The sequence below is a fragment of the Pipistrellus kuhlii genome, unplaced genomic scaffold, assembly GCF_014108245.1.
Source record: "Pipistrellus kuhlii isolate mPipKuh1 unplaced genomic scaffold, mPipKuh1.p scaffold_m20_p_6, whole genome shotgun sequence".
Classification (NCBI taxonomy): Eukaryota; Metazoa; Chordata; class Mammalia; order Chiroptera; family Vespertilionidae; genus Pipistrellus; species Pipistrellus kuhlii.
The window spans coordinates 62,501-84,848 of NW_023425562.1; the positions used below are offsets into that span (position 1 = coordinate 62,501).

At 51.9% G+C, this 22,348-nt stretch overlaps 1 protein-coding gene across 2 annotated transcripts in view; it reads left to right on the forward strand.

Annotated features, from left to right (window-relative positions):
- The window catches only part of LAMA3 (laminin subunit alpha 3), a 133,522-nt gene that overhangs the window by 8,115 nt on the left and 103,059 nt on the right, over nucleotides 1-22,348 (forward strand). For both annotated transcript variants that reach the window (XM_045574212.1, XM_036418463.1), the window contains exons 2-8: nucleotides 7,629-7,781; nucleotides 12,558-12,675; nucleotides 13,329-13,447; nucleotides 14,671-14,841; nucleotides 16,582-16,673; nucleotides 17,401-17,516; nucleotides 19,478-19,596. In XM_045574212.1, coding sequence (XP_045430168.1) covers nucleotides 7,629-7,781; nucleotides 12,558-12,675; nucleotides 13,329-13,447; nucleotides 14,671-14,841; nucleotides 16,582-16,673; nucleotides 17,401-17,516; nucleotides 19,478-19,596 — 888 coding nt within the window. The remainder of the gene's footprint in view (nucleotides 1-7,628; nucleotides 7,782-12,557; nucleotides 12,676-13,328; nucleotides 13,448-14,670; nucleotides 14,842-16,581; nucleotides 16,674-17,400; nucleotides 17,517-19,477; nucleotides 19,597-22,348) is intronic.

Genomic DNA, 22,348 nt, shown 5'->3' on the forward strand with positions numbered 1-22,348 from the left:
TCCTTTTCTTCTTGTTAAAGCAGTCCCTTTAGTATTTCTTGCATTGCTGATTTGGTGGTAATGTACTTTTTTTTGGTCCAGAAAGCTTTTTATTTCACTTTAAATTTTATTTCATTCTATCTTTTAAAAAATACTTTTCTATTGATTTTAGAGAGGACAGGAGGGTGGGTGGAGAGATAGAAATATCAATGACGAGAGAGAATCATTGATCTGCCTCCTGCACGCCCCACACTGGGGAATCAAGCCTGCAGCCCAGGTGTGTGCCCTTGACTAAATCAAACCTGGGACCCTTTAGTCCACAGGCCAACACTCTGTCCACTGAGCCAAACCAGCTAAGACTCATTTAAATTTTAAATGTAGCCTCACTTGGATTTAAGCCCTTGCTTTTCATTAGAGTTTTTCATGCCGCTCCCTTCTGATCTAAAGTCCTTCTATTGAGAACTCAGTGGACATTTCAGCTTAACAATAACCCACAACCTTCGGACCAACTTCAGTGGACATTTCAAAGGGAACTCCTTGGTAGGCTTGTGGACTGGGTGAAGGTCCATAAGCAATCTGTATAATAAATATCAAAGTATGTTTTTTATTTTTAAGTAAAATAAGTATAAAGAGATGTCAATCTTCCCTTCTTGCTCCACCGGATTACCTGGCACCCAACTTTGGAAAGAACTAGTCTGATTTGGGGAGACTTGGTGCCAGGAGAAGGAAGAAATCGAAGAGTTCTCAGGGGGCTCTTCTTACCCAGATTTGCCTGGGAACAGGCCACCCCTCATTTCCCCATCTGGCCTTTCTGTTGTGTTCACAGTGTGATAGTTCTGTTTTGAAGGTCCAGAAAAGCCACATTTCCTGCTATTGACGTGAGTTCCAGAACAGGGCATTGACCTGGGTCCCATCCTAGGCAGTGAGAAGGGACCGTGTTTCTAGGCCAGGGGGTAGCCTGCAGGACAGAGGCCACCTGGTATTGTCCTGTGCTTCCCTGCAGATGGGAGGGGACCAGGGCTCTGCTGCCAGTGCTTTCCTCCCTCGTCCCGGAGGTGTGGGAGAGGTCCTGGTTGTCGGTGTGAGAGGTCCTCACGTAACGAGAAGTGTGCCAGAGGCCAGAGGGGAAGCCACGCCAGAGTCCAGGCTGTGAGACGCCGGGGGGCCCGTGTGGGCAGCTGCTCCTGCACACCTGCCTTTCAGAGACGTGAGGCGTGTGGGCGATGCGATGGATGGGGGGCAGAGGGACGCTGATTTCTCAACTGGTTGTGCCTGGATGTAGTTAGGGGCTGTTCCTGTGCAGCTCGATGTGGGAAATGGGCAGAGTAACTGGAATAGTTTTATTTCTTTGAGCTTTCTAAAAATACATCTTTGAGACCAGCCAGGGTTTAGAATTTTAGGTCAGAAATATTTTGGGGGAAAAAAAAGTGAAAAATGAATAAAGTACCATCTTAGAATAAAACCCAAGTTTATGGTCCTGATTCTATAATAACAATGCTGATACTTAAATGGTAGCACATGTCAACAGGCAGCGTGCTTTAAAGTCTGAATGTTGTTTGTTGAGTGAAAAATATTCACTGCTTTCTCTGGACTTACTATTCATGAAATAAGACTGTACCCGTGAGGGCTCAGACATTAAGTTTTTGCTGTTCGATTGCTCTTTGATTCAGGGATTCTGACTGTCTGGTTGCAGCAGTATCCCCATAGCTTAGGACAAAGCCTGGAACAATGTAGGTAGGTGCTTGGAAACATGGAGTGACAGGGTGGTGGCGTGCAGGTGCGGGGAAAGGCTGTGAAGAAGTGGAGGTGTGTCTGAAGCATAGCCGTGTGCCTGGTTCAGGTTGGCACAAACACTAGACTCACACGGAGTGAAATGCACTAACTGCCAAACATAGGATCTCGATTTCGTGCATTACAGTTCAACATTTTTTAAAAATATATCTCTATTGATTTCAGAGAGGAAGGTAGAGAGAGAAATATCAATGACGAGAGAGAGTCATTGGTCGGCTGCCTCTTGCACTGGGGATCAAGCCTGCAACCTGGACAGGTGCCCTGAGTGGAATTGAACCATGACCTCCTGGTTCACAGGTCAACTCTCAACCACTGAACCACATTGGCTGGGCTCAACATCTCTTGTATGTTCCTTGATTACACTTGGACATGGCTTATGCGTATGTATCAGAGAAGCACGCACACAGGAGTTGTGGCTAACAGTGCGAGTGCTTGCACAGAGAGCCCCGCTGTGTTTGTATAACGTGGACTAGTGGCCGTAAACAGGAAACTGCTTGCTTCATGGAGGTGCAGTTTATAGGACTATCGAGAATCAGAACCAGTTGTTAACGTCAACAGGCTTTTTCCTTTGAGAAAGGGTTGTGGAAATCTTGGGCGAGGACCGGAAATCTAGGATTCTTACTATGCCCACTGATGTATTTCTAACAATGATTAATGGTAAGAGTTATTTTGAGACGCCAAGCAAATGACTACCGCCATTTAAGGACGAATGACCCTTTAAAATAAAAAAGCTGCCAAAACCGGTTTCGCTCAGTGGATAGAGCATTGGCCTGCGGACTGAAAGGTCCCAGGTTCAATTCCGGTCGATGATTCTCTCATCAATGTTTCTAACTATCTCTCTCTCTTCCTCTCTGTAAAAAATCAATAAAAACAAAAAGCTGTTCTAATAGCTGTTCTGTATTTGGGACCAGTAGCCAAGGCCCAGCAATGAAAGTTTAGGCACCAATCACTGAAGACAAACATTCTCCTTTGAAAAGCCAAATCACTCCCCAGTGAGGAAACTCGGGTCCTGGTTCCCGCCGTGCTCGTGTCGTTGGCGGCACCTCACCTCTTCCAGACGGCACTTCTTCGTCGTTAAGTTTTGAATATAAACCCCGGAGTGCAAGATTGAGCCAAGTGAAGGTCGTGGGCCAGCCCTGGGCTCCCACCTTCTGCTATCTCGCTCCCAATGCCTGTGGTGTGTCTGAGTCACTTCTTTTCTCCGCACTGAGGGACGGGAGCCACTCTGGGGAGTTGTTTTAACCCCCGCTTCAGTGCAGTGTCCTACTCACTGCAGACAGTTTGAAAAAGGTGAGTAAATGAATGGACGTTCAAGCAATAAAGGAGAACTTAGGGCCCAGCCGGTGCAGCCTATAAGCCAGGAGGTCAGGGTTTGATTCCTGGTTGGGGCACATGCCTGGGTTGGGGGCTCGATCCCCAGTGGGGGGTGTGCAGAAGGCAGCCGATCTATGATTCTCTCTCTCATCATTGATGTCTCTCTCTCTCTCTCTCTCTCTCTCTCTCTCTCTCTTTCTTTCTCTCTCTCTCTCTCTCTCTCCTCTCTCTCTCTCCTTCCTTTCTCTGAAATCAATAAAAATATATTGTGAAAATTTTTAAAAAAGAGCTTATGTTAGGGAGTAGTGCTCTACAACTTCTAGTGTCTAGAACAGGCACTGTTTACATTGTGAATTCAGTTGGAGAGTATGACATATGTGGGGCGTTTAGTTAAGGAGAATCATCAAAAATGTTGGCAACTAGGAGAGGCTGTTTTTCTCATCCTTCTGAGAAAGTGTGGGTCGCTCCGTGGCCTCTGGGCGCACATCGGCTTGTCCTCTGGGGCCTCCATTCTTGGAACACAGCTCTTTTTTAGTTATTTATTTGCACAGTCTTGCCCCGTCCCGATTTGCCCCTTTATTACATGTGCTGTTTCCCATGTGACCGGGCTAACATTAGCTGTAACATAGTTCCGAGCGTGGCCCCTGCCCTGGTTATCTTTCCGTTTCTCGTCTCTGGTGTAGTGTCTGGCGGGGAGTCTGATCAGCACAGGTTTGCTGCGTGGATGGATGAATAACTACATGCAGAGCTTGCTTTCTGTCTGTCTTCCTTGTTGCTGACTTCTGTCAGTATTGGTCACGTGTTTGTGTATTTATGGTTATTTAAAAATACTGGGCCTCAGGTGCAGCGTTGGGTTATAGACTATGCATGACCCTCAGTTATGGCCCACTTTCGTCATCAGTCCTTGCATGGTCTGCTTTAATATATATGTAGGCAGATGGATGTACAACAGTATAACAAACAGTCATGAACTCCTACCAAAACCCAAACCAGGGCCATGATGATAACTTATGCTTAACCATATCATTTCCCAACTCCCATCTCGGTTTCCTGTAACCTGGGCTAACCATCATCCTGAATCATTTGTTAATTTTTCTTTGCTTTACTTTTTTATAACGTATTTATTACATCTCTATTCCAAAAAAGTAAGTGCTCTTAGCTTTATAAAAAGTATATAGCATGTTTTTTAAACTCATGTTTAATGCTAACACTCACCCATATTGTCCGTGTTATGTGTATTCCTTATTCACTATTCTTCATACACTCACTCATTGTGTGAATATGCTAATGTTGATGTCGTCACATTCCTGTGGCTGAAAAATTAGGTTAGTCCCAGGATTTTGCTCTTGTGAACAGGACTATTATGAATATTCATGAGTATGAAGCCATTGGATTTGTGTAAGAGTTTCTTTTTGGGTTACGAACTTGAGAGTAGAATTTCTGGGACATAGGAAATGTGAATTTTTTACTTTAGGAGGTAATGCCAAAACATTTCCCAACATCTTTATACCAATTCATACTCCTATCACATTCTTTCCAATACTTGTTATTGTCAAACTTAAAATCTGATCCTCTTGAATGGGTGGAAAATAGGACAGCGCTATGGTCTCCCTGATCACTAAAGATGGTGATTGTGAACGTTTCTTCAAATGTTTATTTTATGTTCATTTTTTTTTAATTAGCTTTATTGTTGAAAGTGTTACAGATGTCCCCTTTTTTTACCCACTGACCCCCCTCCACCCTGAACCCACTTCCTCTTTCTCCCCCTCCCCCACCCCAGGCCTTCATATTGTGTCTGTGTCCATGGGTGTGCATATGTGCTTCCAAGTAATCTGGCTGATCTCTCTTCAGATGTGTATTGCCATCTATTTCCTCTTCTGTAACATGCCTATTCCTTTTTTTGCCCATTTTTCTGTTGAACTGTATATACTTCTCTCATTGATTTGCAGGAGCTTGGGATATATTTCTTAAATATGTACATATTTTTAGTCCTGAACGGGGATATGTTTATTGATTTTAGAGAAAGCGAGAAACATCGATGTGAGAGCAACATCAAATAATTGGCTCCTACACGTGCCCCAACTGGGGATCAAACCCCCAACCTAGGAATGTGGCCTGACTAGGAATTGAACCTGCCACCTTTTTGGTGTACAGGTCGATGCTCCAACTGATGCTCCAATCAACCGAGCCACCTGGCTGAGTGGGACATATTTCTGATGAGAATTCTTTATTGATTTCATGTTCTTTGTTTATGGATTTTTGTGTAACAAACCACCCCAAATTCAGTGGCTTTGAACAATGACAAGTTATTTTTTTTCTTCCCACAAGTCTGTGGGTTGACTTGGCTCAGCTGGGTGGTTCTTCTGTTTCATGCAGTTCAGCTGGGGTAACTGTTGCTTTCAGCTGCCGGCTGGGCTGGAAGGCTTCCCGAACATGTCACATACCCTCTTCCATGTGCCTCTCCGTGTGGTGACCGTGGGCTTCGTCACGGCATGGTAACTGGGGCAGTTGGACTTCTGCCTGGAGGCTGGCTTCCAAGAGGAAGGAAGCAGCTTGTCAGTGCTCTCGGGCTTGTGCTGGGAAGTCCAGAGCAATGCCCTTGATGCACCAAAGCAAACAGGAAAGTCCCTCTGGATTAAAGGGGAGAGAAGAGCTCCCGGGATAAGGGCTCCCTCTCTTGGTGGTGAAGTGGCCGGCACCTGGAGAGAAGGGCTGGGGCAGGGGCCCTGGACACTGTCTGCCACTGTGCATTCTTTTAAAATTTTTATTCTTATTGATTTCAGAGAGGAAGGGAGAGGGAGAGGGAAAGAGAAACATCGATGATGAGAGAGAATCACTGATCGGCTGCCTCCTGCACGCCCCACACTGGGGGTCGATCCTGCAACCCAGGCATGTGCCCTGACCGGGAAATGAGCTGTGACCTCCAGGTTCATAGGTCAACCACTGAGCCATGCTGGCCGGGCTTTCTGTCTGTTCTTTAAGGTGTCTTTGATGAACCAATATTCTTAATTTTAACATAGTCAACATTTTAATTTAACATTATCTTCTTTTATATAATACTTTCTGAACCTTGTTTAAGAAAACTTTCCTTACTCCAAATTCACCTTTATTTTTTAATAAGAGACTTTAAAGTTTGATTTCTGACATTTAAGTTCTTAATTTATTTGAAGTTGATTTTTATTTGTGATTTGAATAGGAACCTGAACTTATTCTTTTTCATTTCATATATATTAGCCCCCCTTTTCCTACTGGCCCCCCGGTCACCGAGCTGTTTACTAAGGATTCTAAGGCGCGTGGGCCTGTTGTTGGCCTTTCTGCTGTCCCATTGGTCTGTGTGCCTCCTCATGTTAATTATAAAAGCTTCACAATAAGCCCTAAAACCTTGAAGGGCACCTTCCTCCTCGTTGATCATCCTCAGCAATACCCACTGTGTTTGTGCAGCGGAGATGCCGCCCGTGAAGCCACTGGGATTTTCTTGGTTCTTTGCTGTTTCGTATGAATTTTAGAATTACCTCGTGTTCCAAGAGAATCCCTATTGACATTCTTGGGGGGATTGTGTTGACTTTATAGATAAATTTGGGGAAGAATTGACAAGTTTTTGATGTTATCTTCCTATTCCAGAAAATTATATATCCCCCTTAATGTATTTAGATTTTTCCTAATAAAGTTTACAATTTTTTTAGTGTATTGTTACAATTGCTCTATTTTATTATTAGCTAACGAGGGGCCCAGCACAAAATTCATGTATGGGTAGGGCCCCTAGGCCTGGCTGGCAATCAGGGCCTATCTGTGGAGTGACCAGCAGGGTGATCAGGGGGCCCCCACTGGCACCCACCTTGGCTGGCCTGGGGGTCTGTGGGCTGGGGGCAGCTCCTGCATTGAGCATCCTCCCCCTAGTGGTCAGTGCACATCATAGCGACTGGTCGTTCCACCAGTCGTTCCATAGTTTGGTCGATTTGCATGTTAGCCTTTTATTATATGGGATGTTGTCAGCTGCTTACTGTGCCTAATTTATAAATTAAACTTTATCACAGGACATGTAGGAGGCGACAGAGTAGGCTCAGTGCTGCGTTTCAGGCATCCACTGGAGGTCTGGGAGTGTGTCCCCACAGATAAGGGGCGACGGTGTACTTAGCTCCCCTGAGACTGTGCCCAGTGCCTGACACAGAACTTGCACAAAGGAAGGCATACCCGGTGAAAGGATTTGCTGGAGGAAAGGATCTTTGCATCCCAAGTACAACAGGCTCTTCTTGAGTGTCAGACGGGACAAGGAGCACAGTCAGTGGGAGATGGAAGCTAAGCAGAGTCTGTACCTGAGACACTCGACACAGGTGCAGAGGGCCGGGAGTGGGGGGCAGGGGGCGGGGGTAGAGTGAATGGAAGGAGGAAGCCCGGCTGCTTCCTCAGAATGCATCGCGATGGCTTCACCGGCGGCATCTCTGCTGCACAAAGCCGTCTGCACGTTGGTTCTCTTTAGAACATCGGTGAGACAGTTACTTGCACATAAGAAGGAGCTGTTTTCGTTTTGTTTTGTCCTCTTCCAGGGGCAGTTCTGCGACTACTGCAACTCAGCAGACCCCAGGAGAGCCCATCCGGTCACCAACGCCATCGACGGGTCCGAGCGCTGGTGGCAGAGCCCGCCCCTCTCCTCGGGCACACGCTACAACCAGGTGAACGTCACCTTGGATCTGGGGCAGGTGAGTCACCTCCAGCCGGAACGGACTTTCAGCTCATCGGGCAGCTTGTTCCTTCTGGGGAGAAGGAAGCGCTCGATGCAGAGAGGACAAAAGGAGCACTGGTTTCTGGGGGATTGGAGCTTCCAGATGCCCTCTGCCCCGCCGGCCACCCCCAAAAGCTCTGAGCCTGGTTCCGGGATGAGGGCAGCCAGCTAGAGATCTTTAAAGGCCAGCAGATTCATAAAGAGGCGCAGTGAACGGACATTTATTTTTTAAAAGAGCCTATTTTCTTCCTTAGCTCAGCTTGAAAACTATTTTATGTTCCCTTGTGAAACTTTTATGAGTTTAGGCAGATTTTGGCTTTAAGTCGTGGCAGTTCTCCCAGTCTATTAATGGTAAGCATGTATAAGGAAAGACTGGATTTCTCACAACAGTCCCGAGGGGTCTGTTAATATCATGGTGGGGAGTCCTCACCCAGAGCCCCCTCCTCTGCCCACTGTACCCGGGCGTCCCACCACACCCCTCTGTGCCCACTGTACCCGGGCGTCCCCCCACACCCCTCTCCTCTGCCCACTGTACCCGGGCGTCCCCCCCACACCCCTCTCCTCTGCCCGCTGTACCCCAGTGCGTCCCCCCACACCCCTCTCTGCCCGCTGTACCCGGGCGTCCCCCCATACCCCTCTCCTCTGCCACTGTACCCGGCGTCCCCCCCACACCCTCTCCTCTGCCCACTGTACCCCGGGCGTCCCCACAACCCCTCTCTGCCACTGTACCCGGCGTCCCCCCCACACCCCTCCCTCTGCCCGCTTACCTCAGTGCGTTCCCCCCGGACACCCCCTCCTCTGCCCGCTGTACCCCGGGCGTCCCCCCACAACCCATCTCCTCTGCGCCACTGTAATCCCAGTGCGTCCCCCCCCACACCCCTCTCCTCTGCCCACTGTATCCCAGTGCGCCCCCCCCACACCCAAACCCCGCTCCTCTGCCCACTGTACCCCGGGCGTCCCCCCCACACCCCTCTCCTCTGCCCGCTGTACCCGGGCGTCCCCCCATACCCCTCTCCTCTGCCCACTGTATCCCAGTGCGTCCCCCCCACACCCCTCTCCTCTGCCCACTGTACCCCGGGCGTCCCCCCACACCCCTCTCCTCTGCCCACTGTATCCCAGTGCGTCCCCCCCACACCCCTCTCCTCTGCCCACTGTACCCGGGCGTTCCCTCATCCCCCTCTCCTCTGCCCACTGTATCCCAGTGCGTCCCCCCCACACCCCTCTCCTCTGCCCACTGTACCCGGGCGTTCCCTCATCCCCCTCTCCTCTGCCCGCTGTACCCCGGGCGTCCCCCCACACCCCTCTCCTCTGCCCACTGTACCCCGGGCGTCCCCCCCATACCCCTCTCCTCTGCCCACTGTACCCCGGGCGTCCCCCCATACCCCTCTCCTCTGCCCACTGTACCCCGGGCGTCCCCCCATACCCCTCTCCTCTGCCCACTGTATCCCAGTGCGTCCCCCCCACACCCCTCTCCTCTGCCCGCTGTACCCTGGGAGCCCCCCCCACACCTCTCCTCTGCCCGCTATACCCCAGTGCATCCCCCCACACCCCTTCCTCTCCCCTCTGTACCCCAGTGCGTCCCCCCCACACCCCTCTCCTCTGCCCGCTGTACCCCAGTGCGTCCCCCCCACACCCCTCTCCTCTGCCCGCTGTACCTCAGTGCATCCCCTCCACATCCCCTCCTCTCCCCTCTGTACCCCAGTGCGTCCCCCCACCCCTCTCCTCTGCCCACTGTACCCCAGTGCGTCCCCCCCACACCCCCTCCTCTGCCCGCTGTACCCCAGTGCATCCCCCCACACCCCCTCCTCTGCCCACTGTACCCCAGTGCGCCCCCCCACACCCCCTCCTCTGCCCGCTGTACCCCAATGCGCCCCCCGACACCCCTCTCCTCTGCCCACTTACCTCAGTGCGTCCCCCCCACACCCCCTCCTCTCCCCTCTGTACCCCAGTGCGCCCCCCGACACCCCTCTCCTCTGCCCACTTACCTCAGTGCGTCCCCCCCACACCCCCTCCTCTCCCCTCTGTACCCCAGTGCGCCCCCCGACACCCCTCTCCTCTGCCCACTTACCCCAGTGCATCCCCCCCACATCCCCTCCTCTGCCCACTGTACTCGGGGCGACCACTGGGCCCTCAGACCTCTGCCCCTCCCACACCCAGCAACCCTGGAGCCTCTCCACATCATCCAACTCCTCCTTTCTTCCTTTCTTCCCAATTCCTCCTCTCACGCTTCTCATTTCCACGATTCTCTCCACCTTTGCCTTTCACCTCCCATCCTTCCCCTGCATTCCTTCCTTTAGGGAAAACGAAAACCAAATCAAACCACCACTTCTCTGTGGCCCCCGCCAGCCCAGGGCCACGGCTGGTATAGTGGTTGGGAGTGTCGGGCTCCTGCCCGGCTACAGCTGTGCCCCAGGCCTGGCCCAGGGGGCTTGGATGGGGCAGAGCAGGCTCCATCTCCCCAGGACTCCGTCTCCCTCTGTAAACTTGACGCACCTGATGGAGGAGACTGTGTACCTTCAGCGTTTCTCAGCATCACAGAGTAACCGGAGGGAATGTGGGTCCTGCCTCTGTCTCTCACTCGCTGGTCCTCGCACACCTGTCACCACAAGTCATGAGCATGCAGAGTCCCAGGCCTACCTGGAGGTGGAGGCGCAGGCCAGGGCCAGGGAGCCGAGGGCCAGGGAGCCCGGAGCCAGGAGCTGGACGCTCTCTCGGCTTCAGGGCCTGAATTGCCCAGCAGCAGGAGTTCAGGCTGGTCTCCAATAGAGGTCTAGGTGACAGAGCAGTGTGCAGTCAGCCTGGGCGGAGGGAGAGGGTGCAGGGCCTGGCCAGGTGAGGCGGAGCTCAGGAGGGCACAGCGGCCTCCTGACTGGGGGAGACCAGGCAGGGAGCGGGGCACAGGGCAGTTGTTTTGCAAATTCCTGTGTTTCAGACGAGGCATCGCCCAGCGACACTCAGGCCTGGGCAGGGCTGGACCTGAAAGGGCCTGCTGTTCAGGCAGGTGGGGCAGCCCCTGCTTGTCCCGTTAGGATAGGATGTGTCTGTGGCTTTCACTCAGCTCCTGTGTAAACTCTTGGCTTGGTTCCTCCCCTAAGCCAGCCAGCTCCTCAGTGCTGGACACTTCCTCCTCCCTCCTTCCTCCCTCATCAGTGATGAGAGAGAATCACTGATTGGCTGTCTCCTGCATGCCCCCCACTAGGGATCGAGCCTGCAACCTGGGCCTGTGCTCTGACCAGGAATCGAACCATGAACACCTGGTTCATAGGTTGACGCTCAGCCACTGAGCCACGCCAGCCGGGCGAAAGGCACATCATTTTAAACCATCACGTAGAAGAGAATAGCTCCACACGGTGGTGTCACACGCGTGAGTGGCTGTGACTCGCCTTGGACCCCAGAATGCCTCGCAGCGATGTGTTGAGTCGGCAGGTCTCAGACCGGCTGTGGAGCTGGGTCACTTGGTGTGAACCGGCTGCAGGTTCCACGCCGTGGAGCCGATCCAGAAGGCTGGCTGTCCGTGCAGATGGACTAGGAGAACGAAAGCAGCCCTGAGGTCCAGGCACAGGCGGACGGGGGAGGGGACGTTCGGAGAGGAACGCCCTGTCCGAGACCGGTGCCGGACACCGAGTAGGACCATCAGTGGTATCTTCACGTGGGCCTGGGGGCAGGCTCTCTACAAGGGAGCAGCGCACATGGGGTCTGCCCGCTGCTGGGTTCGGGATGTTTGCTGTGCTGCTTCCACGGGATCCCACGTTCCCGCAGAGCATGATGGAGCCTCCTGAGCCTCTGGGCTCTTTGTGGATTTGGATGCTCAGGCAGAAAGGGCCCCTGGGGGAGCCGCTGTGTCAGATAGCGCCCAGGACGTCACAGCATGGCTGCCCCTCCGGCTGCTGGGACGGGCGCTTCCCAGGAGTGGAGGTAGTGGCGCTTGGAGCTTTCTGACATTGTATGACCTCCCCGTGATGAAGGAGGTCACGTGTGCAGGACCCACCAGGCCTGTGCAGAGCTGGTGGTCGGTGAGGAGATGACGGAGGCTCAGGATTCTTCACCTGAAGACAGTCACACTACCCTCTCCGGTCACACTCCTCCTCCTCCTCATTCCTGTGAGACCTGATGCAAGCATGCCTGAGAGGGGCTCAGCATAGCACCCAGCACGCAGCATGATGAAGTCATAAATAAATGGGGTTTTTTGAGGGAATCAAAATTACATTTCTCTGAGTGACGGACTTTAAGATGCTGGGTGGGCCCCAGCCAGTTTAGCTCGGTAGATAGAGCATCGGCCTACAGACTGAAGGGTCCCAGGTTTGATTCCGGTTAAGGGCACAAGCCTGGCTTTTCGGGCTCGATCTCCAGTAGGAGGCGTGCAGGAGGCAGCCGATCCATGATTCTCTCTCATCATGGATGTTTCTCTCTTTCTCCCTCTTCCTTCCTCTGTGAAATCAATGAAAAATAAAAATAAAAAAGGAGGGAAAAGATGCTGGTTGGAATTCAAGGGTGGGCTGGTTGGAATTCAAGGGTGTAAAGATTAAGGTGTGACAAAGGCTAATGTGCAGATTTAAAAAGTGGTCACTTTGGTTTGGACTTGATACACATGAGAAACTGCACCAGGCACGGTGTCCAGGAGGCAGGCGGGCAGGGGCTCTGGTCTGGGAAAGGTGTGGCTGCAGGTGTTGCTGTGGGAACCAGCATCCCATAGAGACGCTCCGGGTTGTGCACAGACCAGGCTGGAGTAACTGCATCTCCTTTGCTTTCTCAGCTCTTCCATGTGGCCTACGTTTTAATCAAATTTGCCAACTCTCCTCGCCCTGACCTCTGGGTCCTGGAGAGGTCGGTGGACTTTGGCAGCACCTACGCACCTTGGCAATACTTTGCTCGTAAGTAGCCTTGCCCACCAGGCTCCAGTTATCTGCAGAGTGAGACCTTAGGTGTCACTGTAAACTTGTCTCCACTGGCTACTTGAGGGCTGGTCAGCTTTAACGTCCGAGACTAACCTCCAGCAGCCCTCTCTCTCAAGTAGTGCGCATCTGTCACGGGAACACGAAGACCTGCAGCTGACCTGCCTTTTATGTTAACAGCTCCTGCCCCTGTTTAGGGAGAAGCAGTCGTTTTCCTTTAACGCAGAGTTAGGAACCCAGTTTCGCCCTTAGGGACCCTGCCTTTCACCTAACTCTCTGTGACCCTGTCGTCTTCGCTCACCAAGCATGTCAGTGTGACTCGCCCTCAGATAAATGGAGCTGGACAAGACTGTCACTTGCAAAGGCCTTGGGATTTCTGTGGATGCTCCTTAGAGGGTGGACGTGTCCATAGGAGTGAGGACTCAAACATGGCCGTTAAAGGTCGAGTGGCCTGAAATGGCCAGTATCTTCTTTTGTGACTAAGACGTCAGTCTAAGCTTTTGTCTAAAAATGTTCAGTGCTTGTCTGTTCTCTCCCATCCATGTATTTTCTTTAGGGAACGTAGATTTCTTCAGAGAGTTACGCGAGGCGATGATACTCTGTTTGCCAGTATTGAAATGTTTCCTTTCTAGATTCTAAAGCGGACTGTTGGCAGCAATTCGGGCGGGAGGCCAACAGGGCCGTCACCCGGGACGATGACGTGCTCTGCACCACGGACTACTCGCGGATCGTGCCCCTGGAAAACGGCGAGGTAAGTGGATCTGGGAGGCCTGAAGGATGAGCCCAGAAACGACGTGAGGACATGAAATTCTTCACGATTGTGAAGAGGCTCATTCAAGAAGCCCTGACACCGACCCCACCGGGAACCGGTACTTGGGACTAATCGGTACAAGGATCACATCGAGCATGTGATCAGCAATTCTCCCTCATCATCGACAAGTTGGGTTGGAAATTCTTTTTATTATTATTATTTTATTACTTAGGTATAGTTGACATCAGAAATTCTCTTTGAGGTCTCTAATTCTTCTCTGGAAGTCAGCATTTCAAATTCAAGACCCATAGGTCTTGAACCCTCTATTCTGTCTTGTTTTTCTTTTTTCATTTATTTATTTTTTCTCTCTTTTGAACCCTCTATTCTGGAGGAATATTTAGAAAATGGGTTGCTGGTGATTGAGGCGAAGGCCACCCACTGCTTCCCAGACACGTTATCCCAGGAGTGAGAGTGAGGAGAGGGGAGGGCGGCACACATCCCTGGGCAGGTGGGCACTCTCTGTGGGGACAGGAAGGAGCTGCATTTGCCTTGTGGGGCAGCCACTCTGCTGTGAGGGAAACAGGTGGGGAATCAGAGACGAACCCCAGGAAAACTGAGGCCATCGGAGCTTGAAGTGAGTTTCAAACACACTTCTTCCAGGGGTGCTGGCCTTCCCCTCTTCAGGTGGAACGGTCTTTGTGAGCAGCTTTGCCAGTATCTTACAACGAATGGCTCACTGGTTGTTCGTCTCCTCAAGCTTGAAGATAAAACCCTGGTTTTGTAGACACTTTATCACCTTTACACCAGAGACGTCCTCTTTCAGCCTCCTTTCGATGTTTAGATTACTTGAGTTCTGTTTCTTCCATGCAGCTTGACAACAAGTGGTTTCCTTATATTTACGTATTTTAACATTATACTTTCAACGTGTCACAGCTGACAGCCCACCATTGCACAGATAGAACTAAGGGTTTGGAAATGAGACGGTAACACCCGAGAGCCCAGTTTAAGGACAGATTGCCAGAATTTGAAGGAGGGGGTGACTAGTAATGATTCCTTTAGACAAAACAAGACACAGGACCACCTACAAACATGTGGTGGCTCAAGGAGACCTAGTGCCTTCAGGCCTGTGAGTTATTTATTTACTTGCAGCTAAGTTTTGATGGAAGGACTTTCCCCTTGTGTGTGCGTGCGTGTGTGTGCGCACGTGTGTGTGGTTATTTTAGGTTGTGGTGTCCTTGATAAACGGTCGTCCAGGTGCAAGAAACTTCACTTTCTCCAACACGCTGCGCGAGTTCACCCAGGCAACAAACATCCGCTTGCGCTTTCTCCGAACCAACACGCTCCTGGGACACCTCATTTCCAAAGCACAGCGGGACCCCACCGTCACCAGGCGGGTGAGTCGTGCTTGGAAGGGCGGACAGGCAGCATTTTTTAAAGCTCTTTTTGTTTCTGTTTCTTATCGAATTAGTTGTCTTGAACTCTTTCAAGTAATCTTTACAGCCAGGAGCAGTGTAGGTGTAGGCTTGCTCTTGTCTGGATTCTTAGATGTCACTTAGATGTTTGTCATGGAGGAGAAATGATTGCATTCAATGAAGATGAAAGGCCAAAGATGACAGCTGGCCAGTCAGTCTGATGCTATAGCAGAGGCTCCCCAAGTGTCAGAGGCGCACAAAATGGGGCTCACATTTTGCTCATGTGACCATAGAATGTGCTCAGCAGGTGGGGTCGGCTCCACAGACTCACTCAGGGAACCGGGTTCTTTTTATTTAAAGGTGCAGCCACCCTGTAGGACCCCAGAGTCCTTTTAGGGATCCCCTGCATCTGATCAGCAGATGTGGGAAGAGGGGTGTGTGGGGAAACCCCTAGGCTCTCAACCTACACAGGTCACTGCCACTGGCCGGGGCTGTGTGTACCTCAGCAGATGCAGGGCTGGAGTGGGACCTGGCCAAGTGGAGGAGACGGGTGTGTGAGCACCAGTGCTCCTCTGTGTGGGTGTCTGGTCTGAGCACCCCTCAGTCTAGTGTCAAGACAGCACCCGTCTCCTGGGCACAGATACTCTGAGCTCCTTCTGCCTCCCTCGGATCTCCTGCCAGGATCCCCATTGGCCAAACCCAACAGAAAGCCGGGGAGCAGGAGGCCCTGTTGCAACCCACAAAGGTCAGCCCAGGGCATAGGGAGGGTGAGAAAGGTGGGGAGTGGGGTGTGGCAGGGTGATGGGAGATGCCCAGGTGCCTGAGAGAGTTTGGCCTCAGAGGTAGGTGCCCTCAGGGAGCTTGGAAGGAACAGAGGAAGTGAGTTTGCTCCAGTTTTTAGCAGTTTCCAGGAAGGCTGTACATGGGTGTGGATGGCACGTGTTCTGCATGTCCTGTGCCAACAGCACTCGGAGCAGCCGTATGCGGGACCCGTCCTGGGTCTCTCACCCCTCCTGCAGGGAGAGCTGGGCTCTCCGAGAGGCTCTGGCCGGACTGCGTTTCCGTTCCTCTGGCGTTGTGAAGCCCTGCTATGAATGGACCTCACCACCCTTTACTTACTTATTTGTGGGTGTGGTGTTTTTTTTGGGAGAAGTTCCAAGATTTGTACTCAAATGTAAGCATATTTTTCTTCACTTAGTGGATGACTCTTCTCTATTAAGAAACGTTGTTAAAGATTATGTTTTTATTGACTTTAGAGAGAAAATGGGGGAAGGAGAGAGAGATAGAAACATCAATGATGAGAGAGAATCATGGATCAGCTGTCTCCTGCACGCCCCACATGGGGGATGGAGCCTGCAACCCGGGCCTGTGTCCTGACCGGAAATCGAAACCTGACCTCCTGGTTCCTAGGTCAGTGCTCAACCACTGAGCCACACCAACCAGGCTTAATCCCTTTTAAAAAGGATATAGGGTGTTTCTTTTCCCAAGGCAATTTCCCTCTATTCTTCTAAACCACTTCATTTTTAAAAAGGTACAAATTCAGCATCATGCTGTTACCTTGCATTGAGGAATGCACGTGTTTCATAGACAAGTAACACCCACATGGCTCCTGTGGGGTTGAGGTGGGCTCACGGGAGCAGGAAGAGGGGAACAGGGCCGGCATAGATGCGAGGGAAGGTTTGCTGCTCTTTGTAAGCGGCATGTCTGTTTTCTGTCGCACAGTATTACTACAGCATCAAGGACATCAGCGTCGGTGGGCGCTGTGCATGCAATGGCCACGCCGATGTGTGCAGTGCAGACAACCCTGAAAAAGTGTGAGTACATCGTGCAGCATTGCCAGCTGTGCTGTGAGCCAGTCCCACATCTCAGTGATGTTTGCACCCCATTAAGTATCTCTCATCCTACCTCCACCCGCCCATCCCCGCCAGACAGTGCCCCAGGCGGGCACAGCTCACTGATTGGAATTGGCAAGAGAAATAAAACTGGCTTGTCATCTTTGCTTTAATGAAATCGGAGTATACCTGTTCAAATCCTTTAATGGGATCAGGGTATACCTGTTCAAATCCTCCCCCCCTCTTTTTTATTTTGGAAAAATGCACATAGAATTTAAACTCTTTTTAAAATATATATATATTTTTTATTGATTTCAGAGAGGAAGGGTAAGGGAAAGAGAAACATCAGTGAGAATTATTGATGGGCTGCCTCCTGCATGTCCCCTGCTGGGGATCAAGCCCACAACCCGGGCTTGTGTCCTGACAAGGAACCAAACCGTGACTTCCTGGAACTAGGTCGATGTTCAATCCCTGAGCCACGCCAGCTGGGCACACCCAGTGTTTTAGTCTCTCTCTGAATCTTGTGTCCACGTCTGTAAAATGCACACAATAGCAGGTCGGGGAGACGTGAGTGATGCATGCGGGTGCTTTGTTCCCATGATTGCCAACAAAGCGTTCCTGGGGTGACCCTGACGACTGAGTTTCCCGCCAGGAGCCGCAGACCTTAGTGAGAACCCTTGGTAACCGATGCGCTTCACCTCCTGCCCAGGTTCAGGTGTGAATGCCGCCACCATACCTGTGGGGAGACCTGTGACCGCTGCTGCGCCGGGTACCACCAGAGGCCCTGGAGGCTGGCCACGGCGGGGCACAGCCATGAGTGCGAAGGTGAGCGTGGGGGTGGATGCTGCGGTGAGGCCTGTCTAACACACCCCATCTCTACCTGAGAATCCACACACACCCCCACCTCTACCTGAAGACACACCCAACACCCCCACCTCTACCTGAGAACCCTCCCAACACCTCATCTCTACCTGAGGACCCTCCCAACACCCCATCTCTACCTGAGGACACACACAGCACCCCCATCTCTACCTGAGGACACACACAGCACCCCCATCTCTACCTGAGGACACACACAGCACCCCCATCTCTACCTGAGGACACACACCGCACCCCCATCTCTACCTGAGGACCTCCCAACACCCCATCTCTACCTGAGGACCTCCCAACACCCCATCTCTACCTGAGGACACACCCAACACCCCATCTCTACCTGAGGACCTCCCAACACCCCATCTCTACCTGAGGACACACCCAACACCTCATCTCTACCTAAGGACCCTCCCAACACCCCATCTCTACCTGAGGACACACACAGCACCCCCATCTCTACCTGAGGACACACCCAACACCCCATCTCTACTGTAGGACTCCCTAACACCTCATCTCTACCTGAGGACCCTCCCAACACCCCATCTCTACCTGAGGACACACACCGCACCCCCATCTCTACCTGAGGACACACCCAGTACCCCATCTCTACCTCAGGACACACCCAGCACCCCCACCTCTACCTGAGGACCCTCCCAACACCCCCATCTCTACCTGAGAACTCACACAGCACCCCCATCTCTACCTGAGGACCTCCCAACACCCCATCTCTACCTGAGGACACACCCAACACCCCATCTCTACCTGAGGACCCACCCAACACCCCCATCTCTACCGTAGGACTCCCTAACACCCCATCTCTACCTGAGGACCCACCCAACACCCCCATCTCTACCGTAGGACTCCCTAACACCTCATTCTACCTGAGGACCCTCCCAACACCCCCACCTCTACCTGAGGACCCTCCCAACACCCCCATCTCTACCTGAGAACCCACACAACACCCCCACCTCTACCTGAGGACCCTCCCAACACCCCCATCTCTACCTGAGAACTCACACAGCACCCCCATCTCTACCTGAGAACCCTCCCAACACCCCATCTCTATCTGAGGACACACCCAACACCCCCATCTCTATCTGAGGCCCGTGTTTTCCCTGCTTGTGAAGAAAGGATCAATCTCAGGGTTACAGGTCTTTCTAGTGAAATGAGTAACTCACAGAGTGGAGGTGTGAGAGCCCCACTCCACATTCAGACATAAATGTGAGGACAGAAATAACAATGGCGCAGCAGGTGTGGCTCAGTGGTGGAGCATCGAACTATGAACCAGGAGGTCCTGGTTTGAGTCCCAGTCAGGGCACATGCCCAGGTTGTGGGCTTGATCCCCAGTAGGGGGCCTGCAGGAGGCATCCAATCGATGTATCTCTCTCATCAATGTTTCTCTCCCTTCCTCTCTCTAAAATCAATAAAAATATATTTTTAAAAAGAAACAACAAGAGTAATAAATTTACTATGTGTTAGGTGTTTACTAAGCGCAAGGATTGGGCAGAGTACTTTAACATAAGCTGGCCTATCTTTTCAACAGTCTAAAATACGATGCAGCCACTATTGCATTTCAATCCTTACCATTTCTTAGGATGTGATACTGGGTTGAAATCCTAACTTCTTTGAGGCCTGAGGCCTGGAGAAGGTGGTGGTGAGATTGGCGGCTAAGCAGAGAGCTGGGCGCATTGAGGGAGAGTGTGTGTGTGTGAATGGGGGGAACGGGTTAGGGTTAGGGTGAGGATTAGGGATAGGGATAGGGTTACAGACTGGACTTTGTGTAAAAGTCCCCAAGGTTTCCCACTGAGCGTGCCCTGTCCCGGAAGAGGCGGCGCTGCAGTCCCTAAGCAGCACGCTTGGGGGACTGACTGGGCCTCCCACGGTCACGGGATTCCCCTCGGTGCCCTCTGCAGCCTGCAACTGCCACGGCCACGCCGCCGACTGCTTCTACGACCCGGACATGGAGCGGCAGCAAGCGAGCCTGGACACCCGAGGCGTCTATGCCGGCGGAGGGGTCTGCATCGACTGTCAGGTGAGGCTCTGGGCAAGGAGAGGGGTGTCGCCGTAGGAAATGACAGCATTAAGCCCTGCTCCCCAAAGACGTCAAGGCCGTTCTGAGCGTCGGAAGCGTTTTCCGGAATCACCTCCTCTCTGTGCACCACGTCCTGGGAGCTGGCTGTCACGCGGGGGAAAGGGACCCGGACGGGGGCATGTTTGTTCAGGCGCCAGCGATAGGTTCCTCACACGCGCTCTGCCTCAGTGGGGAGAAGTCCTGGCCGCTCCAGCCCATGGTGTCAAGGCTGTAAAGCTGGAGGGGAGTGGGTGCCAACCTCAGTGCTGGCCCTGCATCCTCTGCTCAGACAGTTTAGAATCTGAGAAGGGGCCGCAGGATCGCGTAATGATGCCTGCCATCGGCACCAAGTATGAAACTGACTTTCCATCTTTCCTGGGGGACAATTGGGTTCACTGGACGTTAGCCAAGAGGAGGGATAATGCTCATGAATTTGGACTGTGGTGTCGCTCAGTCCTGGAGCTTTTAGAGTGAGGCTTTGTCAAAGCCGCCATCAAAGAAGTCTTCTCTTCATAAGGTCTCATTCCTATAAAACCAGGGCTACATGGGCCGAGAGGACCCCCTCCCCTCTCTCACCCTTCCTTTCCCCTCCCCACCCCACAGCCTGTGCAGCTGGGAACGAACGTGCAGGTAAAAGGCGAGGCGTAGGTTTGTCCACGTCATAGGGAGGGCTTCAGGGCTCAGTGAGAGGCCGGCATGTGGCTAAGATGATGCACCGAAAGGCCCTCAGTCATTTGTGTGGGATTAAGTTGCAGAAACAAATTTGTATGGAATTAAATTGCGGATGTGAAATCGAGGAAGCATGGGGGGGGGGGCGAGCCGGTGGGATGCTTCTCCAGTGCAGGGCCAGTCCCTCAGGGATCTTAAGGCACATTGTTCCTGCTCTTCCTTCTCGCAGTGACACTGTTTTGTACTTTTCGGTTCCAGGGAAATACCAATATGGAATTTTATTTTTTTCAGAAATACCAATATGGAATTTTGCATTTTTTTCAGAAATGCAAAAGCATTTTTCTTTTGTATATAAATGATTGAAGTCTTTTTAGGTTCATTGAATTTCTTCCAACTTAAATTTAAAATGCCTTTGTTTAAGTTAGGTGTTTAGTTAGCAGCTTATTTTGAAATGCATAAAATAAGATGGATGGTGGATGGATAGGGAATGAGAAGATGGATAATTCTGTAGTAATAAAAATATAGTAAAATGTTAAGGATAATCTCTACATAGGGCATGCACAGGAGTTCACTGTACAATTTTAATTTTTTATAATAAAATTTGGGGGGGAAGAGCAATGGAAGAAAGCAAGGAACACAACCTTTTTGGGGGTGTTTGAGTCCCTTTAATAAAATATCGATGTTCTTTTTAAAAATATATTTTTATTGATTTCAGAGAGGAAGGGAGAGGGAGAGAGAGACAGAAATATCAATGACGAGGGAATCATTGATCGGCTGCCTCTCTTACGCCCCACACTGGGAGGGAGCTCATAAACTGGGCATGTGCCCTGACTGGGAATTGGACCGTGACCTCTTGGTTCATAGGTCAATGCTCAACCACTGAGTCACGCCAGCCGGGCAGGTATGCCGCACTTTAATTAGAGTGGCCGGGGCCCTGGGGCGTGAATGTGAGGAAAGACCTGAAAGAGCGAGAGAACGAGCCAGGCATCTTCTGGGGAAAAGTACCAGGTGGAGGGGACGGCAGTACCAGGGGAGTGAGAGCCCCTGTGGCCAGAGGGGATGAGAAGGGTGGATAGGTCAGAAGTCAGAGGCCAGGTCGTGCTTTGCAGGGGAGTGTGGCCAGCAGTGGGCCAGCCAGGGTCTCCATGTGCTTGCATTTCTCAGGAGCGGAAGTCGGCAGTGTGTGTGGTTTGGTCAGGGACTGAGCGACAGGGAGGTGGTTTTCCCTGAGATGGAAAGACCTCGGGAAAGGTCTGCCTAGGGGATTATGACGGGGGATGGTCGGAGCAGGGCTGGGTTTCTGGGTGCGCGTTCCTGCTTCTCCGGGAAGTGCTGGAGGAGGGGTGAGTGTGGGTCAGCTCACTCCTGCAGGATTTCCCTTCGTGCCCAGCCCGCTCCTTAGCCTCAAGGCTGCGTTTTCTCATCGAGTTAAGCGTCAGGTAGATGCAAAGTCCAGGGCCCACTTCCCAGCGAGGCCGCTTCCTCACTGCTTCCCTGTAGAAATGGGAGCTGCGATCTACATCTCCCTCCGGCCTTGGTCCAGCCGTGACCTTGGGTGTCCAGAGGTCAAGGCGTGTCGTGCTCTGGGTGCGGTGTGGGTCCCCTAAGCACCGCGGCCCGAAGGCAGACTGCAGTTTTCTGTAGGTTGTTTGCCCCTGTTTTCTTGTGTCTTAAAACCATACCTTCTCTGTGGTCGGCATTTCATCGCCCAAGCTTGGTGGGAGAAGGCGAGTCCGGCTGCACACCTCCGGGGACGGTTCCCCACCTCCCCTCTCTCCTGGGTCTGTTCTCTGTCACAGAGTCGAGGGGCGAACTGGCCTTGGGTGGGAAAGGGTGGGCCATGGCTGCTTCTTGTTTGCCCCGTTGTGTGCGTGTGAATGTGAGGCCAGTGTAGGTTAGACCTCAGTGTTCGAGTGAATTCAGATTTTCGCCCGCAGGACACGGAGTGGTAACACATGAAGGCCTGGAGTTAATAAAATCCTCTACGATGGTGCAGGACACGCGAGGGTCTCTGTTCTCCCTCCGGGTTTCCACGCGGCCTCCT